This window comes from Anticarsia gemmatalis, chromosome 20 (assembly GCF_050436995.1).
Source record: "Anticarsia gemmatalis isolate Benzon Research Colony breed Stoneville strain chromosome 20, ilAntGemm2 primary, whole genome shotgun sequence".
Classification (NCBI taxonomy): Eukaryota; Metazoa; Arthropoda; class Insecta; order Lepidoptera; family Erebidae; genus Anticarsia; species Anticarsia gemmatalis.
Window position 1 is genome coordinate 4,945,168 of NC_134764.1, and position 22,664 is coordinate 4,967,831.

The 22,664-nt window shown below is 38.5% G+C and overlaps 2 protein-coding genes across 2 annotated transcripts; both read left to right on the forward strand.

The window, feature by feature from the left end:
• Nucleotides 1-1,369: 1,369 nt before the first annotated feature.
• Nucleotides 1,370-10,524, forward strand: LOC142981820 (uncharacterized). Its single transcript, XM_076127940.1, has 12 exons — nt 1,370-1,493; nt 2,809-2,951; nt 3,731-4,040; nt 4,216-4,327; nt 6,906-6,993; nt 7,484-7,650; nt 7,815-8,000; nt 8,315-8,494; nt 8,681-8,831; nt 9,216-9,390; nt 9,617-9,756; nt 10,396-10,524. The coding sequence occupies exons 1-12, from the start codon at nt 1,433-1,435 to the stop codon at nt 10,501-10,503; spliced, it is 1,821 nt and encodes a 606-aa protein (XP_075984055.1). The 5' UTR covers nt 1,370-1,432; the 3' UTR covers nt 10,504-10,524.
• A 504-nt stretch (nt 10,525-11,028) lies between these two features.
• Nucleotides 11,029-22,402, forward strand: eIF3a (eukaryotic translation initiation factor 3 subunit a). Its single transcript, XM_076127843.1, has 22 exons — nt 11,029-11,207; nt 11,913-12,141; nt 12,393-12,567; nt 12,842-13,030; nt 13,135-13,239; nt 13,435-13,643; nt 14,225-14,391; nt 16,409-16,546; nt 16,958-17,162; nt 17,279-17,378; nt 17,512-17,934; nt 18,293-18,397; nt 18,480-18,609; nt 18,931-19,133; nt 19,353-19,504; nt 19,607-19,809; nt 20,010-20,136; nt 20,419-20,592; nt 20,750-20,828; nt 21,034-21,146; nt 21,357-21,487; nt 21,851-22,402. The coding sequence occupies exons 1-22, from the start codon at nt 11,159-11,161 to the stop codon at nt 21,895-21,897; spliced, it is 3,453 nt and encodes a 1,150-aa protein (XP_075983958.1). The 5' UTR covers nt 11,029-11,158; the 3' UTR covers nt 21,898-22,402.
• The last annotated feature ends 262 nt before the right edge of the window (nt 22,403-22,664 follow it).

A 22,664-nucleotide genomic window follows, 5' to 3' on the forward strand; every position in this document is an offset into this window, starting at 1 on the left:
TGAAACCGAATCGATCATTAGATAGGCACTGACTTTTAAGACGAACTTGAACAGGCTTGGGAAAGCAAAGATCAACAGTTTACTATTAAACTGTGGTAAATTCCATCTGTAGAATTTCCCACGAGATTTGTTTATATCACAAACGATTGCGCTGCGGAAGACAACACGCACTGTTTCTGTGGTCCAGTGCTGCAGTGGTGTGTTACCGTGATTTATGTCTATATACTAGGTATTTGCAGGCCAGCTAATGCGACTGCCTAATGCCTACTGAATGGTTCAATTTTAATATAAGACCCCAAAATAGTTGCGTATTATTTTATTATTAATTTCGTATTATTGAGGAAGAACTGATTAACCGCCTGATTGACAATCGCGTGATTACCGCGCAAGAGGTCTCGGGTTCGCGACGTCTTTTCTCAGTTCTCTGTTAAACAATTCTTAGAGATTGCTCGGTGTTAGGAGGTTGAGGTCGTAGACCTCCGTGTTTAGGAGAGCACCGGACTATGAGAGCGAAGGAATAGAGAGTGTACCTGTGTATTGTGTACACACTTGTCCACTATAAACAAAGTCCTTCACAGTTAGAGGTTTGGCATAGTTTCAATGAAACTGGCTGCCGTAGCCGAAATCGACCAAGACGACATTATTATTGAGGAGCTGAAAATTCTTAGAGTCTTGGTAACTTTATAAGTGTTATTGGGTGTACTCTACATGTCAAGGGTCAGGTCAATACGTCAATAAGTTAGGTATTACGTCAATAATTCAGTTTACTTCCAGCTTTCAACTGCCTCTGTGGCGCGGTCGGTAGTATATGCGACTGCGGTGCGAGAGGTCTCGGGTTCGAATCCTGGGTCGGGCCATAAAGTCTTTTCTGAGATTTTCTGTTAAGAATTTCTTAGGGATTGCCCGGAGTTAGGAAGTTGAGGTCGAAGACCTCCGTGCCTCGGAGAGCACGTAAAGCCGTCGGTCCTGCGCCTGACCTCTCACTGCTCGTGTCGGTTATCCGTCCCACCAAACTATGAGAGTGATGGAATAGAGAGTGTACCTGTGTATTGTGCACACACTTGGACACTATAAACAAAGTCCTGCACAAATGGCCAGGTTCAATGAAACTGACCGCCGTAGCCGTATATCGGCTAGGAGGACATTATTATTATTATTTACTTCCAGCTATGTTTTGTACAATCACGAAATATACTTTAAAACTTGATACTTTAAAACATTGTTTTAAGTGTTTTGTCTGAAACACGTATTAAACAAATTGAATGACCCGAAACAATGGATAAAAATATGCTAATCCAAAATTTGTTTTCCAAGGCAACGCTCTACTATAAATAAATTTCAATAATATAAAATTCATGTCAGTAAAATACAATTACCGATAATATAATTAATGTTAAGTGCTGTGATGTATTTAGTATCAATTCAATAAGTCATGAAGATACTAGTTTTATTGTTGCTTGTGGCTGCCGCTGCGGCTGCGGGGGAATTCACAGGTAGAACTGCACAAATAGCTATTATAAATTTATTTTTTGGACGTGTCCTCGAACCCCATGTGGTCAGCATCAGCAAGGTTATGGTAACCATAAATATAAGTGTTTGGGAAGGAATACTCTCAACTCCCCCTTGTTTATTTGTTTGTATGGTTGTGGTCAACCTAGTGTCAAAGTTGTTCAAGCCGCCCGAGAGGCCTTTGACGTGGCTTAACGACTGTTATCTTAGTAGATAACAACCGGGACCGACTTTTGACGTGCCCTCCGAAGCACGGAGACGCCCAGTTCAAATAATAGTATTCCGTAATAAGTAAGACCCGTGCTCGAGAGAGTAATGTATATTATACCTACGTTATATCTTAACGTAGATATACATTACTCTCTCGAGCACGGGTCTTACTTATTACGGAATACTATTATACTATCTATACTAATATTATAAAGCTGAAGAGTTTGTTTGTTTGTTTGAACGCGCTAATCTCAGGAACTACTGGTCCGATTAGAAAAAATCTTTCAGTGTTGGATAGTCCATTTATCGAGGAAGGCTATAGGCTATATATCATCACGCTATAACCAATAGGAGCAGAGTAACAGTAAAAAATGTTACAAAAACGGGGAAAATTATGACCCACTAGCTGACCCGCGCAACTTCGCTTGCGTCACGTAAGAGAGAATGGGTGAAATTTTTCCCCGTTTTTGGAACATTTTTTACTGGTACTCTGCTCCTACTGGTAGTAGCGTGATGATATATAGCCTATAACCTTCCTCGATAAATGGACTATCTAACACTGAAAGAATTTTTCAAATCGGATCAGTAGTTTCTGAGATTAGCGCGTTCAAACAAACAAACAAACAAACAAACAAACAAACTTTTCAGCTTTATAATATTAGTATAGATAATATTAGTATAGATTCTCTCTTATGTGGCGCAAGCGAAGGTGCGCGGGTCAGGTAGTTAAAAATTACGGCACAGAACGCTGTTTTAAGTTTTTTTTTTATATCGATAAGTAATATAGTACCTTCAAACGATAATATGTGTTGCAATTTATATTCTATCTATAAAAGCAATAAACTAATTAAAGATTCACTGAACACTTCTTAGTTATCAAAATTCCGTTGTATCACTTACTTAGTAGCTAGTACGATTGAAGTCGAATAAATCATAATAGTTTCATTGTTGTTTGAGATATTTTAATAACATTAAGCTAGAAAATGTATAAGAGATTTGTGGTAATTTAAAACGAATGCGCCAATTCTTACTATAACGTACTCATCAGTAAACAAAGATTTGCATCGAACATCTTCGTGTGAATTCCAGACGAGGAGTTGTCCAATTTTCCGAAGCTGTTTCATTTGGACGACTATGACAGATGTCTGGCGAAGAAGAACGGTGTCTACTGCCTCGGATCCTTCGAGCTGACTCCTGATGTGCAGCCTAATCCTACATATGACTTACTTAAGGTACCAGCTAATATACATATGTAGGTAAATACATACGCTAAACGTTTAGGTGCCAATTTCTTGCAAGCAATACCTCTGGTACTTATCCAGAAGTAGTGAAACTCTTAGACTTCACACAAATGTTCAGAAAGTACGGAGCTAAGGTTTTTTTCAAATTCATCTAGTCTCACTACTAACTTCGTTTGCATACATTCATGCCAACTATTTCTATAGTGACAGAAAGACTTTCGAACTTCTAATATTAGTAGGTAGGTATTAGTAATTATTTCCGGGACACAACGACATGACCTATGAAAAGCATTATTGACGTCAATCATAGTAATCGTATGCAAAGTAATGGACGAATGACATAATATTGTACCTAACTACTTAGGAAACTTTATTAATTGATTTAGCCCTTAGGTATCTATTTACATATATTATATACCTATTTACATACATCAGGGTCGCCCAAAATAATTCAAGTGCAAGTACAGAAAGGCACGACAATTAATTGTCTTCACTTGTTAGACAGTAGTATTCAGTCGTATATAAACGTGTTGTTTAATGTGACAGAACCAAAAATATGGTTGTGGGCATCTGTTATTCCGGAAAGTCGGTAGTATCGAGTATCAAAAGTTTGACATTTAAAATGTACTGCATTTTTTTTCCTACGGCGCCAGCTAGAGGCGCTGATCAGATATTCCTATAATATTTCTTGATGGCTAGCCGGTTGTAGATAGAAGTAGAGAATCGCGCTACTGTGTGTATAATTTAACAAAAAAATTAAATAAATACAGGAATACTCCGACAAAAGGCACTTCAATCGGACACGTATACACCGTGGTTACTGCGTCAGCTCGCGTTGCCCAAATCTTTTGAGTAACAATGCTTCCCTACGCTTCGAGCGCTGCGTGGACGAGTGGGCTCAAGCCCGCACGCTGCGCGCTTCGATCAACAAGCTCCACTACTGCCGCACGCACGCTGACAAGCATGCTGTACCACCGATGACGGATGCACAGCGACTCTTCCTACAATGCGTCGTCGCTATAGTCGCCTTGAATATCATTGGAACTATTTATGACGTCTACATGGGTGACGAACCAGAAAGTAAGTTCCTACTCGAAACATTTCTTGCATCCTAAGTACTCATCAGTCTACCTTGTAATACTTTGATGTAAAAGCAGAAGCTAACATCAAAATTTCATAGGTATTTTTTTATAATTTTATGATAATAATCTCAGAAGAGTAAAAATCTAGTCTTACCACTTATTGATATTTTCAGAGAACAAACTAATAACGGCTTTTTCCATTCCCGCAAATTGGAGAAGACTTTCAGTGATTCACGAAGGTGGAGACCCTCGACTCACAGCTCTTATTCCAGTCAACGGGGTCAGGTAAACTTTATCTATTTATTTTATAGGTAATCTAATTAATAATTTAATTTATAGGTAATCTATTTTATAGGTAACTTATGTACCAAATTAATAAAAGCTCAAAAAAAACAATACTATCAGGATAAACTAGAAAAAAGTAGCAACAATATTAAGGAAACTTGGAAAACTATAAAGGAAATATGTAACATTAATAAAAGTAGAGATTCACCACAGGAGCTTTTGAAAACGTCACATACACCAGTAGATTCACTAAATAATGTAAATTCCTATTTCACAACGGTTGGAAGTACTTTAGCAAACAATATCCTTCTCAAAATGAACAAAAGTGACAAGGAATTAGCATCACAGGCAAGGTCTAGTCACGCGCCTACACACTCTATGTCGTTTTATCCTACAGATGCCGACGAAATTTCTAATATAATTCTTGGTTTAAAGCCACACACTGCACCGGGTTGGGACAAAATAACATCTGATATACTAAAACAAAATATATTATCTATTATACACCCCGTTGCATTTTTATGTAATTTAAGTTTGGAAACTGGCGTTTTTCCATCTCTTTTTAAAAAAGCTGTAGTTTGTCCAATTTATAAAGCAGGTCAGAGAGATTTGCCTACAAATTATAGACCTATTTCACTTCTTTCAACGCTGGCCAAAGTATTAGAAAAGGTAGTTAATAAAAGAACAACATCGTTTCTCGAAAGTAATAACATCTTACATAGTAATCAGTTTGGATTTAGAAGGGGAAAGTCTACGGAAGATGCTGTGCTCAAATTAGTAGAACAAGTGACTACGAACATGGATAAGGGTCTGAAGTGTTTGGGTGTGTTTCTAGATTTACAAAAAGCCTTTGATACGGTTTCGATTCCAATCCTTTTGACTAGACTTGAGAACATCGGGATACGTGATATAGTTCTAGAATGGTTTAAAAATTACCTGTCTGGCAGAAATCAAGTCGTCCGGGTAGACTGCTACGTTAGTAATAATGCCTCATGCACCTATGGAGTACCTCAGGGCAGTATACTTGGACCAACGCTTTTACTGTGCTATATAAATGACCTCGCAAATGTTAACTTACCTGGCATGAATCTTATGATGTTTGCTGATGATACAGTGTTACTATTTCATGATAAAACTTGGAACACCGTAACAAAACTAGCCGAAATAGGACTATCAACTGTAACTACATGGTTAGAAGATAGTCTCCTATCGCTTAATGTAAGTAAAACAAAATATATGTATTTTAATAAATCACGCATCACCAAGTCAGAGAACCTAGAACTAAAAATCCATACCTTTCCTTGTAACCGCATAATTAGTAACACCAACTGCAGCTGTTCCACTTTGTCCCAAGTATCCAACATTAAATACCTAGGCGTAATAATAGATAATGAACTTACCTGGTTACCCCACTTGACCACACTTGCCTCTAGAATTAAGAAACTTATCTATATACTAAAAAATCTACGGGATGTAGCCAACATCAAAACACTAATACAGACCTATCGTGCGTTATGCGAGTGCTTGATTAGATACTGTATTTGTGCATGGGGCGGTGCTGGCAAGACACATTTACTAATTGTAGAAAGAGCACAACGCGTCCTGTTAAAAGTCCTAATGCGCCTACCATATCGGCACCCGACAACTGACCTATATGAAGTGACTGGCGTTTTATCAGTAAGAAAAACATTTATTTATGAAAGCCTTAGAAGATATCATAAAGTTACAGTACCACATCTACCACCCTCTACAAAACGAGTCGATCGTTGTCCTGTGCCTTCTGTTAGCACCTCCTTTGCACAAAAACAGTACTCTTTCCTAGCTCCTACAATATATAATAAAATTGCTAAGTACTATAAAGGCAATAACATAAAAACAATTAACAATAATAAATTTAAAAAAATCGTTATACAATGGTTGGAAAAAATGAATTACATAGATGCTGAGAAAATATTAATTTCTCAATATCACAATACTTGAACTACAGACTAGATATTATACCTACATAATATATATATATATATATATATATATATATATCTATGTATATATTTCACATCACATACACACACACACACACACACACACATACACATGCACGCACGCACACAAACGCGCACGTACACACACACGCATACACTCACACACCCGCACACACACACTCACACACACACACAAACACACACAAACATAATAATGTTTTTGATTAAGTTTATAGTTATAGTTTTATGTTCATAATATTTTCTTAATACTCTTTCTGTTTTATGACAAAATATTGTCATGTTAATAAATAAGGGTGAAGACACTGGCATCTGTAACACAGCTTCGGCTAGCATAGATGTCAGGACAATGTATGGATATTGTAACAGATTTTATGACAATAAAATATTTTTGATTTTTTTTTTTTTTTTGAATCTCGTAAAGAAAACTAACTGGTGCTTTATCCATAGAAAAGTCTTTAAGCCAATTCTTATTGCCAAGTGTAGTTGCACGAACTGTCCATACGATGCAACGTGGTTTATTACGGCCGATATTACTTTTCACTTATTTATTACAATATATTTTGTACATTTTCCAGGGTAATTTCGATGGCATTCACAACGTTCGCACACGCTAACGTTTTTCATTCCTGTTTTTACACACTCAATCCGGAGTATTTAGAAAAGGTAAAGTAAAATGCTCATGTCAGCTGAATATATTATCTGTTAACACAACTAAATCCAAAGCCATATATCATACACTACCTGACCCGCGCAACTTCGCTTGCGTCACTGAAGAGAATGGGTCAAAATTTTCCCCGTTTTCGTAACATTTTTCGTTGCTACTCCGCTCCTAATGACCGTAGCGTGATGTTATATAGCCTATAGCCTTCCTCGATAAATAGGCTATCTAACACTGAAAGAATTTTTCAAATCGGACCCGTAGTTCCTGAGATTAGCGCGGTCAAACAAAGAAACAAACAAACTCTTCAGCTTTATAATATTAGTATAGATAACTACATTATAAAAATACGAGTATGAGTATTCCAAAAAGCGTAAATCGAACTTTTATCACCAGAGGTTTTTTTTTCTCTTATTTCTCTTAACGATAGATACGTATTGACTCCGTCTTTCATATATGCTTAAATTAAACTGTTTTTATAATATTTTTGTCCAGCAAAGCCAACGGCTTGACGCCGCATTTCTAGCTGGTGGTACAGCACTTATGCAGATGTTAGCTGCGTTGGCTTGTTTCTTCACCGCCTACAACCTTCTTATATTCTCTCAAAAAAGAGATTTAACCTTCAACATGTTGCCGTTATGTTTACTGAAAAGGATTATAAGGTAAATTATAGGACTCTTTATAAAAATATATTAGTCAGAGTCGAATCCGTAGGTACGATGGTTTGATTCTATATTTTCAAAGATTTCCACATACATGGACTAAACTGAGTATCTATATCTATTAAACGATGGTTTAACACTCTATCTTAACTTCTATTCAACAGGATATCGCCTGTGCACATATTTTTGGTCGGATTCGCAGCCACATGGTGGCCGCACTTAAGAGACGGACCACTCGTCTCAACGACGATTGGCATAGAAAGCGCCGCTTGCCAAAAGAAATTCTGGTATCACGTTTTCTACGTCAACAATGCTGTGGATAAAACTGATTACTGTATAGCGCCAACTTGGTAAGTACGAGCTGCATACCGTATTGTATGAACTACTTACAGTATTGTATTTACTGTATCGACCGTGGGGATGCATATTCGTGCAATGTAATAATAAGTTTGATTTTATGAAGTGTGAATTTTTTATCTTGCATATTCCACAAATTTGACAGTGGAGAGTTAAACATTTCCCTGACTGTGTTACTTGACTTGTATGGTCTACTGATTGTGTTGGATGCAGTGTATACCTACCCTAAACTTTCCTCTAAACCTTCGAAATTTTAAGCTAACAGCAGTAATGAGCATTGACTTAATACAGAATATTTTTGCTTCAGGTTTTTGGCCGTAGACTTTCACTTGTATATTTTAGCATGCAGCCTAACTTTACTCCTGTGGCGTCAAAGATGCAGAGCATTGAAATTATATGTGGTTCTTTTCTTCGCTTCGTGTATTTTCTGCGGAATCGTCGCCTATTTCAAAGAGTTTAAAGCATTTATTTATTTTGCTATTCCTGAGTAAGTTACCGCTTTTGTTTTGTTTATTCTGTGTTTTGGCTATTACCTACAGCTGTAAAATAATCCAGATTACCGTGATGTCTTCATAGCGTTACCATTGGGTACTTGAATTACTATAAAAAACTAAAATAGGCTTTTAAGTTTTATCACCAGATAAATTTACTTACCCAATTTGTACCCTCACAGAAGCATACGTCAAATATTCCGTAACGAACCGTCATTCACGAGCTTCTATTTGTCGTCATGGAGCTCGATACCATCATGCTTCGTGGGGCTTATATTAGCCCACATACAGTTTGAACTGGATGAGAAACGCATCAAGTTAAACGACTACAAAGTAAGTAGGAGGTTATAGTTACTGTTTCAATCAGGCATGCCATTGGCGAGATTGGAGAGTTTCGTTGGAAAAATACTTTTTTTAAAGTGTTAATATTCCTGTGTAAATAATAAAGAATCAATTTAGGTACTTACATATTTTCTACGGCATGTTTAATTTATTATATAACAAATATTTTTAAAGACATCGTGCACCTGCCTATATTATATTTTGGGACAATAATTTTATAAAATCGATTAATAATTTTAAACACGAAAGATTCATTGTCCTATCACAGTACCTAAAAGACACTCGCAGCCAATAATTTAAGAATGGAGAGTAGATAGAGCTTTTCCTGTCTAATATCTACTGTTACTGATATGATTACTATGTTTTTATTTTCAGTGGTTTAGATACCTCCACCACTTCACCTTTCCGTTCTTATTTATATGGCAGTTATCAGGACAACTCGCTCGCAACATCAGCTCGCCTATTTTCTCGGCCGTCTACGTAGCTTTCGACAGACCATTCTATTGCATTTTAGGGGGCATAACTTTGCTTGGATTGGTCAACGTTGACGGTGAGTCCATCTATCTATTTGATGCCAGAACTCAGAACAATATCATATAAGTAATCAGTTTGTTGCTAGTACGTGTTGCAGTTAAGTTAAAATTTAATAAGATTCATTTATTCCTATTTTTTTTTAATCAATGACGGGTAGGGTTCCTATTTATTTCCTACCCACGTTTTTGAGGTAGGTACCTACCTACCTACCAAAATAATCGCTTAATATATTCTGAACACAGGTCCTTTGCGAAAGTTTTTCGGTTGGAGTGGCTGGACTAAATTGGCGCGGGTTTCTTTAACAGTGATGATGTTTCACTGGTGCATAAACATGATGATTGCCGCGAGGCCCGTTGCTTACGGAACGTCTTTCTTGGACATGGTCAGTAACTCAGTATCAATCACCTAAACTTTCATACCTGCTTAAAATTAGTTTCGTTACAAACATTTTTTTTTCAATTATATAGTTTTAAATTTCAAATTATATTACAGACTCTTTTTTTTAATATATACTAATATTATAAAGCTGAAGAGTTTGTTTGTTTCTTTGTTTGACTGTTTGTTTGTTTGTTTGGACGCGCTAATCTCTGAAACTACTGGTCCGATTTGAAAAATTATTTCAGTGTTAGTTAGCCCATTTCCCGAGGAAGGCTATAGGCTATATATCATCACGCTACGACCAATAGGAGCAGAGTACCAGTAAAAAATGTTAACAAAACGGGGAAAATTTTGACCCGTTCTCTCTTATGTGACGCAAGCGAAGTTGCGCGGGTCAGCTAGTTTATAACTAGCTATAATGTAATAGTATAATGTACCTCCCACATTACGGGAGGAGACCTTTGCGCAGCTGTGAGTTAATAATGGGTTAAATTTATTTTATTATATTATGTATGATGTACTACATAGTTATCTCTTATATCCCGCCCTTGTTCTGGGAGAAAAAAACAGTCTAACAGAGCAGTAGGGCAGTAATGGTTATTCTTTAATATTATTTAAGTATGTAAATTTTTGTGTGTTACAGACCGTGGACTGGATAGCGACAAATTTTATTACTTATGTACTGGCTATTCCTATTACGATTATGTTGGAAATACCAATGCAAAAGTTCTTGGGATTATTGATATTTTAATAAAAATATTAGAGAACACTATGATGTATTTTTTGACATTTTTTTTTATAAAGAATAGCAGTAGGTGCCTTCGTAAAAAGAAGTGGGTATAATATTTTTATAGAATAACAAATTTTATTATTATTAACAAAAATAAACCTAATAGTATTGAGGGTTAAAGATTTTTATTAGGCAGTTTGTTAAACGAGAGGGGAAAACCGGTCATTTAGGAGAACTCCTATAAATATTGAAGAAATCTTGATTAATTGAAAGGAAACATGCTTTTATTTCTTTTTCTCATACCTATAAATTACTGCATTTAAAGATTTTTATAAATGCCCATAAGAGTAAGGAATTGAAACCGTATAAATAAAAGTCCCACAAAGTAACAGTATATCTTAAAACTAAAATTCACGAAAGTTTTATAATTTTCTGTGAAATATCCTATGTTTTTGTAACAAACTGCTTCTGCCGATTCACGGATATAAGGCCTAAGTTTCAAATTTTGCATTTTGACGTCAGTTTTATCGAAAGTTAGAAAAAAAAACGTCAGCCATTTTGATTTCTCCTGTCTCTTGACAGGCCGGTGTAAGAAGAATTAACTCGGTTTTATTCTTCTACACCACGTTTTTGACGCCAAATTTGTGTTAATGAAGTGAAAAGTGAAGTGCACATAATGGCGCGATACGGTCAGAGACCGGAGAATGCCCTCAAACGGGCCAATGGTTAGTACAGATTCTATAATGATACCACGTTGCATGTGGAATTGACCTTAGTATGTCCACTATATCAATTAAATCTACTCGTATGTTACTTATAATGAATCATGGATATTGGTTAGGATGCATATATAACTGCACAAGCATGACAACTGATCTATACCTATAAGTTGAAAATAACCAAATAGTAAGAAACTCGCTTACACACGTCTTTGCGTAACAGCGTCACTATCGCAAGATAACCTGTAGTCCACTCGTTAAATGCCACGGCTCTATTCCTACCAAGGTGGCATGAAATAGGTATATAATTGTATTAGTAAATAATAAGCGGAGCTTTTGTTGTGTTTATTGAAAACTTTATAAATAATTTACTTCCCCAAACGCTAAAAGTCTCCACATTTATTACCAATCATATGTCGTCTAAAACATACTGAGAAATATTATGTCTATATAATATGGCACTGTTTACCTTGCTCATTTTTAATTTCTAATAATGTGTTTATGTCGTCATTGGCATTTTCATGTTAATAATGTTATTGGTTTTAGTTTCATAGCAAGTTTTTTAGTTCTTTATCAGTTGGTTATTTACCAAATTTTTATATTAGTGGTCATGTTTTTAATATGAACATTCTTCAATCCTTTGATATAAATAAAATTTATTTGATACCAATCAATGATTGATGATTTCTCATGAAATTATGTTATCAACAGAGTTTATGGACTTGGACAAGCCTGCAAGAGCCTTAGACACCTTGCAAGAAGTGTTCCGTAACAAAAAATGGGCGTACAACTGGTCCGAGTCGGTCCTGGAGCCGATCATGTTCAAGTATTTGGAACTTTGTGTGGACCTACGCAAGTCACACATTGCCAAAGAAGGCTTGTTTCAATACAGAAACATGTTCCAATCAGTCAATGTTGGCTCACTGGAACAAGTTATAAGGTAAATGAGCTTTACTTTGTTATATAATGTATAGTGTCTTTGCTATATTTTATTTAAATTGTTGTCAGAAATATTTTTTTTGTATTGTGGTAAAAGATTTTTAATTTTAAGCAAAGTATTTCTTTTATGCCATATATTTATTGTTACATTGTTCTCTGGTCTCTGCCTATTCCCATGTGATCAAGGCATAACTTTATGTTTTTTTGTATGTATATAGAAAAATATTTTAAACTTATTCTGTTTATCAATAGAGGATATTTACGTATGGCTGAAGAACGCACGGAGGCGGCTCGAGCCCAGTCAACGCAAGCAGTCATTGACACTGATGACTTGGACAATCTTGCCACTCCTGAGAGCATCCTGCTCAGTGCTGTATCTGGAGAGGATGCACAGGATCGATCAGATAGAACTATTTTGACACCATGGGTGTGTATTATTTAAAAAATAATTTATTGATCCCCTTTAAATATTTACTAAGAAATCTAGACTCAAGAAATGTTTAAAGTTATGTCTTATGACTTATGACAGATTGTCCATACTTTTGGAATTTTTTAAGAAGAACAAAAAGTAGTTACTTCAGAATGTACAGGTAAAAGGTCAGATCAATCTATATGAGTCATAAATATTTTGTTCACATCACTACATTAATAAAAAACAAACTTGTTTACAACATGTATGTATCAACATTGTTCTTTTTTAGGTCAAATTTTTATGGGAGTCATACTGCCAGTGCTTGGAGCTGTTGCGTACAAATGCTCATGTTGAGACCCTGTACCATGACATTGCTCGCATGGCCTTCCAGTTCTGTCTCAAGTACTCTCGCAAGACTGAGTTCAGGAAACTCTGCGACAAGCTCAGGAAACATCTTGAAGATATCTGTAAACCAACAGTAAGTTCAACACTGATCTTATAAAAATACATTTTGAAAGATATTTTTTTTTTCTTGTGAAGTGTCATGTATTAGGTTATTGATATATTGCTTGTTGTTTACAGGTCCAAACTGGTAATGTAAGCATTTCAAAGCCTGAGACGCAGCAGTTGAATCTGGAGACCAGACTGTTCCAACTGGACAGTGCTATTCAAATGGAATTGTGGCAGGTTTGTATCTTACTTCCTCCTTATAATTCAATTAGACATTATAGTCTATTGTAGTCTGACAACTTGATATAGGAAGCCTAAGCGTCAACAATTTATTACGATTATAATTAACAGGATTGATTTTTTTAAATAATTAATTTATCATTGTTATTGAACTTTCGGCCAGGTTCATTATTGTTCATTTTTTTTCTACAGGAAGCCTACAAAGCAATTGAAGACATTCATAACTTGATGAACATGTCTAAGAAGACGCCTGTAGCCAAGACCATGGCTAACTACTATGGCAAGCTGGCACTTGTGTTCTGGAAGGCAGGCCACTGTCTGTTCCATGCTGCCGCACTGTTGAAACTTTTCCAATTGTCCAGGGAGATGAAGAAGAATATCACTCAGGAGGAATTGCAAAAGTAAGTCTTAATTACTTTGGTATTTAGGAACAAGTTATTTTAGAAAAAGAAACATGGAAAACATTTACTTAGCTTGTTTTAGGTAAAAGCTCTTTTTACTGAACAAAAATACTACAATTCATCTTAAAATGAATTTCAAAGTAGTTTTCAACCAATATTCCTCCGAATTAATATCCCATATCTATCTACACAATAGTAAGATGTGGTAGGCCTCGGAGGTACAACATATCGGGGGCGCGACGCGACAGTGTGCGTTACACATCCGCATACTGTGTTAATTTACGCCTGCACAAATTCATTTTTTTCTAAAATCCCTAAAATATTTTATTGAATGCTCGAAAACTTTGAAACAGTAGTTTAACTTGTTTTTAACCCATGACTTTTGCTCTGCTTGGGAAGTATCTCCTCCCGAACGAGGAAGGAATTGGATCTGGAATACAGGCTGGCCCAATGAGGGTTGAGGACTTTGCATATTCACAAGAAATATCTTAAATAATTTTTGAGCGCCTAAGGTTTCGTCAAACTTGTTTGCCTTCACTATTAGACCAGGTAACGATTTCATATTTTATTTTTTTCTCTAGAATGGCATGTCGCGTGCTCGTGGCGGTGTTATCCGTGCCGCTACCATCCCTGCATCCTGAGTTCGATCGCTTCGTGGAGACAGACAAGAGCCCGGTTGAGAAGGCGCAGAGATTGGCTGTGCTGCTTGGCTTAGCCCAGCCGCCTACTAGGGCTAGCTTGTTGAAGGGTAAGAGGAAGTATTAGTACTTTGAACAAAAAATTGCATACTGCACACTTCATATAAGTGTGGTATGCAATTTTTTGACTTGTGAAGAGATAGACTTTTCCAAAAGACTTTAATTTGTTAGTCATATGATTTAGGGTCATTGACACAGTCTGGTGATTGTCAGACAATTAAAAGTGTGTTACGGAAAGAAATATGTATATTCAAGTGTTTCCTTAAGACAGTACTTGGTTGTGAATAGTTACTCTTTGGTATTAAATTATTTATTTTTGAGAACTTTTTGTAAAATTTCCTCTGAAATAAATCCCATATCTATCTGCACAATAGTAAGATGTGGTAGGCCTCGGAGGTACAACATATCGGGGGCGCGACGCGACAGTGTGCGTTACACATCCGCATACTGTGTTAATTTACGCCTGCACAAGTTAAAATTTGACAAAATTTTTGCTCATTGAAAGGTTAGGGTCTTGGGCCAACTTACAGTAGGCGCTGTTTACCGCTGTTAGACGGTCAAAAGTAGCTCATTATGTCATTGTAATGGAGAATGTTACCTAATTTTGATTTTTAGCACTCCATATTCTCGTTTAAAAATAAAAAATACTGGTGAAAGAATTACTTCGATACGTCAATTAGTTTTCGATTTATAAGTAAAACAAGTTGTAACCGCACAACGCTAGCTCTCGGTGACGGTGTGACGTCATTCTACACTTGCTCAGTCTGGCTCACACAGTCCGCTTGAGGTCGCGCGCTCGGTGCGTTGAGATTATTCCTAAATACTTTTAAAAAGGTTCAATTCAAATACTAGGAAATTATATGTTGTGCCTAAATGTAATTTAATATTATGTAGGTAAGTACATAAGTAATAATAAATAACTTCATCTTATAATGAAACAATTTCTAAGCGGATTGATCGCGAGTTTATTGATTTTACTGTGGCAGGAAAAATGTAAAATCGATAAGTATGCGATTATTTCGGTTAAAAACTGTTTCATTATAATATGCAGTGATCGTAAATATCTAACATTATTACTTATTACACCTATGTATAATATACTAGAAGCCGCCCACGACTTCGTCCGCATGGAAACCCTTCCCGCGTGAATCCCGATCCTTCAGGAACTCGAGGATAAAAAGTAGTCTATGTGTTATTCTGGGTCTTCAGCTATATATCAAATTTCATCGTAATCGGTTCAGTCAAATTTGCGTGAGAGTAACAAACATCCATACATACTTACATACCTACATACTTACATACTTACAAACATACATATACAAACATACGTACATACATACATACATACGTACGTACGTACACACATACATACGTACATACATACATACATACATACATACAATGACATATGTATGTCATTGTATGTATTACTTATGTACTTATGTATGTACATATGTACATTCTCACAAACTTTCAAATTTATAATATTAAGTAGGATTTCGGAAGCAACAAATCCTCTATTTGTTTGACAAATAATTCGCAACCATTATTTCATTTATTTTAGGTACATTATCCGATTGCCCTTTTTAAAATCCTTTATCCATTTTATTAATCGAATAGTATTTACTATTATTATAAGTTATTTTATACATAAGCGGACGAAAACACAACAAAATACTACGCAAGCTATTACACCTACAACAACGATTGGCGACTTAATACTAAGCGGGACGCGGCCCGCGCGGCGCGGTAATGTAGTATGACGTCACAGCCGCTCACGCGGCCGTTAGCGGGACTCGATATTTTTCGAAACTTTGAATGCTTATAAAATCAAAACTATTTGGTATTTTTGACTGAAACAAAAACTAGTTTATATGTATACATACAGGCTACACTGTGTCAAAATTTCAAGCAATTTGGCATACCTAGTAACATTCTCCATTGTTACGATATGTGGCTTCCACTCTTTTAAAATTTGTTTATCATCACAGTGAATACTCAAGTGTAATATTATTATATGGGAACCTTCACTTTAACATTATGTCTAACGATCTTTCACTTCGACAGATGTGGTGCGTCTTAACGTGGTCGCTCTGGCCACCCCGCAACTGCAACAGCTGTACTCATGGCTGGAGGTCGAGTTCGACCCGCTCACGCTCTGCAACAACGTCAAAAGCATCGTCAAGTCACTTGAGGAGGAGCCTAGTAAGTATAAACATGCACTGTAGAAAGACTGTTATTCATAGTAAGTGCTTTCCTCCGAAATAAATCCCATATCTATCTGCACAATAGTAAGATGTGGTAGGCCTCGGAGGTACAACATATCGGAGGCGCGACGCGACAGTGTGCGTTACACATCCGCGCTCTGTGTTAATTTACGCCTGCACAAACGACTTTGACTATTTACCTATTTACTCATATAAAGAAAGTGTAGTATAAACGAATATTACTTCTATTTTTTAAAGTCTTGAACATATATTCTAAGTTAAATAAGGAAGAATGGGTCATCGCCCTTAGTTGGCATAAAATATTTATTGACAGTCTTCTTTCAGCAAAAGTTTTGTCAGAAAGGAGTCCTTTCCCTGCTACACACTATAACTATTTACTTTTTTGCAGACTCACCCCTCGCCCAATATACAACGGCTCTAAGCGACGTGGCGCTCGTCCGCCTCATCCGCCAGGTGGCGCAGTGCTACGCGTGCATACAGTTCTCTCGACTGTTGGAGCTGGCCTCCACCGACGACCTGTTCCATCTTGAGCGCTTGCTCGTAGACTGCGTCAGGCATAATGATATGCAGATACGAGTCGATCATGCTAACAAGTTAGTATTGCACTTACTAACTTTCAACACTAATTTGCTATAAAATCATTTAGTACTATGGCTATAAGATTATTTGTGTTACATGATCTATATACTATTGTTTATTTTGTTATTAGGTGTGTGCACTTTGGCGTCGAAGCCGGTGGTGGCGAATGGTGCTCAACTGCTGATGAAGCTTGCGGAGGAGCCATCTTGCAGGCCACGCCCGCTGAACAGGTAGTCGTCTTATCTATTTCTACCTACATTAGGTTATTCTTGACTTATATTTATGGGATAAAAAGGAGTCGATGTGTTTTTGGTTTCGTTACTCTCAAAGCGCAATGTCAGAAGTTAAAATTTGTTTGCGTAGGTTCGCGAGCAGCTGGTCCGCGCGGCCGAGGTGCTGTCGCGCTGCGCCGCCACGCTGTTCCCGGCGCGGCGCAAGGCGGAGCGCGAGCGCGCGCGCGTGCACATGGTGCAGCACTACCACGAGCACAAGCACGCCGAGCACCACCGCGTGCTGCAGCGCCACAAGATCATCGAGGAGCGCAAGGAGTACATCGAGCGCCTCAACACGGTGCGCGAGGAGGAGGAGCTGCGGCGCCAGGAGGAGGTGTCGCGCGCCGCCGCCGCGGCCGAGGCGCGGCGCCTGGAGGCCGAGCGCGAGGAGCGCGAGCGGCGCCGCAACGAGGCCGAGCTGGCCGCCATGCGCGAGCGCCACCTGCGCGAGCGCCTGGCGCACGTGTCGCAGACCGCGCACGGACAGAAGATGCTGCAGAAGCTCGACGAGGAGGTACGGCCCTGCGCACTGCTTACACGACCACACAAAAATAGTAACGATACGTTTCCGATCTGTTCGTATTCAGACCTCTGTATCTCGTTAGATATAGCACTCTTACACTTGTCACGGGCATCATTAAAGAAGAGTACTCCTCCGAAATAAATCCCATATCTATCTGCACAATAGTAAGATGTGGTAGGCCTCGGAGGTACAACATATCGGAGGCGCGACGCGACAGTGTGTGTTACACATCCGCATACTGTGTTAATTTACGCCTGCACAAACGAATACACCATATTCCTCTTTTAAAAATATAGTATATTGAATAGTTTTGAAACTTACATAATATTATATTTTGTCATGTTTGTAGGATCTTAAGAAAATGGACGCCGAAGCTATCGCTCAACGCGAAGCTGAGGAACTTATGAAAGAACGTCGTGAGCTGCAGATCCGTCTCAAATCTCAAGAGAAAAAGGTATGATTGGAAATATAATAAAATTTTTAATAATATTTTTTCTTGCCAATATTTCTCTTAATAATAAATATTTCGTTCAAAGGTGGACTACTTCGAGCGTGCCAAACGCCTTGAAGAGATTCCTCTACTGCAGAAGAGCTTAGAAGAGAAGCAAGTTCAAGACAAGGCCTTCTGGGAAACTCAAGAGAAAGAACGTATTCAACAACTCATAGGTACGTTTTGTTCATTATCGATTTTCTTATAGTCTACTCTTGCTTTTGTGGTCAGGGGGGCTATCACGTATCTTATTTGACAGCCATTTGAAAGCCACTATGCTGTCCATTGTTTTCTCCCTTAGATTATAGTGATTAATACGTTATGTCAAAGCAGCAATGTACTAAATAGTGACCATAGATTTGACGTATACTAGCTGTCAACCGAGATACGTGATAAGCCTGCAGGAGCGGGAGAAAAAACGTTGGATATTATAATACTTTTGGTACATAACTTCGTCTGCAATGTACGGAAACATTAAGTCTAATATGTCCCAACAGAGGCGCGCGCCCGCGACGTGACGACGGCGACCCGCCTGAACCGCATGCAGGCGCAGCGCGAGCAGTTCACGCTGCGCCTGCGCAACGAGCGCGGCGCCGCCCACACGCAGCGCCTGGCCGCCTTCAAGGACAAGCTCAACGCCGAGCGCGACAAGCGCCTGGCCGAGCGCCGCCAGCAGCGCATCGAGAAGAGGCGCCAGGAGGTAACATACTACTCATTACTGATGAATAGCTGTAGTTTGCCAATATTCCCGCCTAGCCGCGCAGGTCATGGGCTGGTTTCTCATCTAAAATCAGTATTTTGGCGGTAAACTCTACATGTCAAATAATAAGTTTTGTCGATAGAATTAAATAGTTATCAGTGGTCTTGTTACGGAAAAGCTTCTCTGATAAAATACTGATTTAACCATTATTTTTGACAGTGGCTAGCCGAGAAGCGTCGCGCAGAAGAGCGTGCAGCAGAGGAAGCCCGTCGCATCAAGGAAGAGGAAGAGAGACGCGAGCGCGAGGAACGTGAGAGGAAACAACAGGAAGAAATGGCTGCTGAGCGTGAACGTAAGGAGAAGGAAGAGAGGTATGTATTCATTGACATTACCTGTCACGTTTAGTGTTCAATTTTGAATAATAGACAGTACTCATCAATAGAAAACTGAATCGAACTTTTACCTTTAAACAGAGAGCACCAAGAAATGTTGGCCCGAGCTGAAGCAAAGATCCGAGCGAAGGAGGCAGAGATTCAGCGCAAGCTCGAGGAACAGAAGTCGCACGCGTCCAGCTGGCGCCGCGGCGAGGCGGGTGAACGACCTCCCAGGGACGACGGCTGGCGAGCCAAGAACGAACCCAAGGAGGAGAAGAAGGGTGGAGACACCTGGCGTGGGGGTATGTCTACCTTATTTTACTTAAAATAATTTTAAGTAGATATGTAAGTACATTCAAAGATTTCTATATCAATGTTGTTGGAATAAAAGTATCCATGACAAAAAAATTATTCATATATTAATAAACACTACAGGTTCATACTTAAAAAACTGCATTAGTTCATCTATTACTCTATATTAATTGAACGTGTTATTTGCCAGCTGGTCCCCGCAGTCGCGAAGAACGTGCACGCTCGCCTGAAGCACGGCCGGCGCGGGAAGAGCGCCCGCCGGCTCGCGGCGACCGGCCACCGCCCAGAGAAGAAAGACCACCTCCTAGGGAAGACAGGTAAATAAAACTCAAGAAATAGTTATAGTAGTTGGCTTCTGAAAAAACAAACCCAGATACTTTACTAAAAAGGACTCGAGGCCTAACCCCAATTTGGAAAGATACCCAGATTGCCCAGCTAAGACAGTAAAGGGTTAAAAGAAGTTTTATATTTTTTTATTTCGCTGAACAAATCTTTATCTTATTTGTTCTGACTCGAGACCTCCCAGCATTAATGTCTGCCGGATTTACACGATACCGAGGAGACAATTATATCAATTAATTATTATGTACGTAATTCAGACGCGAGGAGAGGCGTGAAGAGCGTCCACGCGAGGATCGTCCGCGTGACGAGCGTCCCCGCGACGAGCGCGGGCCCCGGGACGAGCGGCCGCGGGACGACCGGCCCCGGGGGGACGACGGCGGCGGCTGGCGCTCCGTCAACAGGGAGCCCGACAGAGACCGGGATAGGGAGAGGTACATTACTGATCAACATATTTGTGCTACATACATGTTCTTAAATCTTCAATAAGTTCAGTGCATTGTTTTAGAAATAATCTTCTATAAATAAATGTTAAATTAGTGTTATATAATATTATAATAAGTGTTATATTATTGTTTGCTTTTGTTTCAGACCTCGTTACGGTGGTCGCTCGAGCGGACCGGAGGGTGGCAGCTGGCGTCGTGGCCCCGCTGAACCTCCACCATCTGCCGTAAGTACCATGATCTTTAATCACTTAATCGTCAATGAATACATGTAGTTATTAGGAAAACAATAATTTGTAATACGCCTGATTGAAGTAGCTAAACAAGAAAAAATATGCCGAGTTACTAGTTAAAAAGTACTTAATCCTGATGGTAAGTTACTCAAATAAGCAATTTGTCTTCCATGTTTATTTACGTGTGTAATATTTACAGGAGCGTTCATCGGCGTGGCGCAGTAAGGACGCACCACCCCGTGAGGGTGGCGGGTACCGCGACGCGCCCCGCGACCGTGACCGCGACCGCTTCCCAGCTCGCAGAGATGAACGGTAACTACTCACTTTCTTGTCTCTTCTTCCTAACAGTTATCTACTAAATTATCCATAGGAAATAATATAATCATTCAAAAATTCAACCATATCTTTAAAAAACTATGCTTATTATTGTGTATGATTAATTTCATAAGTCAAGTATCGCTCGTATTATTTCTAGCCCACTCTTCTACATGGTACAATATAAACATATTGTTATTGTTATAGTGACGGTCCTCGGCGCGATGATCGCGACGGAGGCAGGCGCGATGATCGCGACGGAGGCAGGCGCGACGACCGCGACGGGCCGCGTCGTGACGACCGCGATCGTCGCCCACCGCCCCGCCGTGAAGACAAACGTGAGTGAACAGTACAAACCCTCTCAATATTTCATGAAAATAGCCGCCTTTACACACACGCTTTATCGCGCGTTCTTAGGAAAGTACAGGATTACGCACGGGAAAGATGGCGGGCTCTTCGCAAGCTTGACAGAAGAGCGCGGCGCACGCTCCATCCTTTCTTCTTGCACACCTTTTCAATGCGCTCGATCGCGCGATTGAGTGTGTGTGTAATGGGGGCCATTGGCGTGCATTAACCTAACCCGCTGACGGCTCTATAATAGTGTTGCTCGCATAAACTTTCATAAATAAAATTTTATTAATCAATAATTAATCGTAAATGTAACTTTAAATTTGTATATAAAATCTGGTTCGTTGTTACAGCGCGCGACCCGGACGGTGACGACTGGCAGGCGGTGACCAGACGTTAAGCTTATTATCATCAATTTTGTTACCCACGAATAATACATTGTATTCAACCCATATTATGTTTTATTTTGTACGAGAGTTCAGCAGGGACACTCTACTATTAGTATTATTTGGCATTTGAATAGACACTCGATGGAAATATTTGAAATCTCTTACTTTGTACCTTACTCCCATTTACATTAAAAAAACTGAAGTATTTTTAAAACATGTATTGATTATGATTTCTACATAAACTTAGCAGAAGATTTTTTTTCTCTCCTGCTGGACTCATACATTTAAGGTTTGATATTTGTTATTTCGAGCATAAACATAACTGTTATTTACCTTATTGTACGCGGGATAAGGGCTCATGTTCATTGTCTTTATAGCCAACAGTTTGCGTAGACGAGCAATCTAGTACGTACGTTTGCTTTAAAAAGTATAGATGCATACGCTAATAACATGTTTTAGATAACAGACCATTATATTAACCCTGTTTTAATTCTAAATATATACTTTTTCATCAAATGTGTCTTTTTATTATTCAACTTGACTCTACTGCTTGAAAATAATACTTTATCTCTGAGCTTTCCTGAAAACCCGTTGAAATGTTATTGCTTAGAAAAGAACTGCCAAAATGGTCAAAAGCTATTTTCATGAAGATATAAAAAGAATCTTTGAATATGATAGCCTTGATATTTGCTAAAAAAAAATAAGCGCAGATTTAGGAGCCTACTTTTTTTGTTAAACATCATAATAATAGCAAATAAAATAGGTAGTAACACTTATT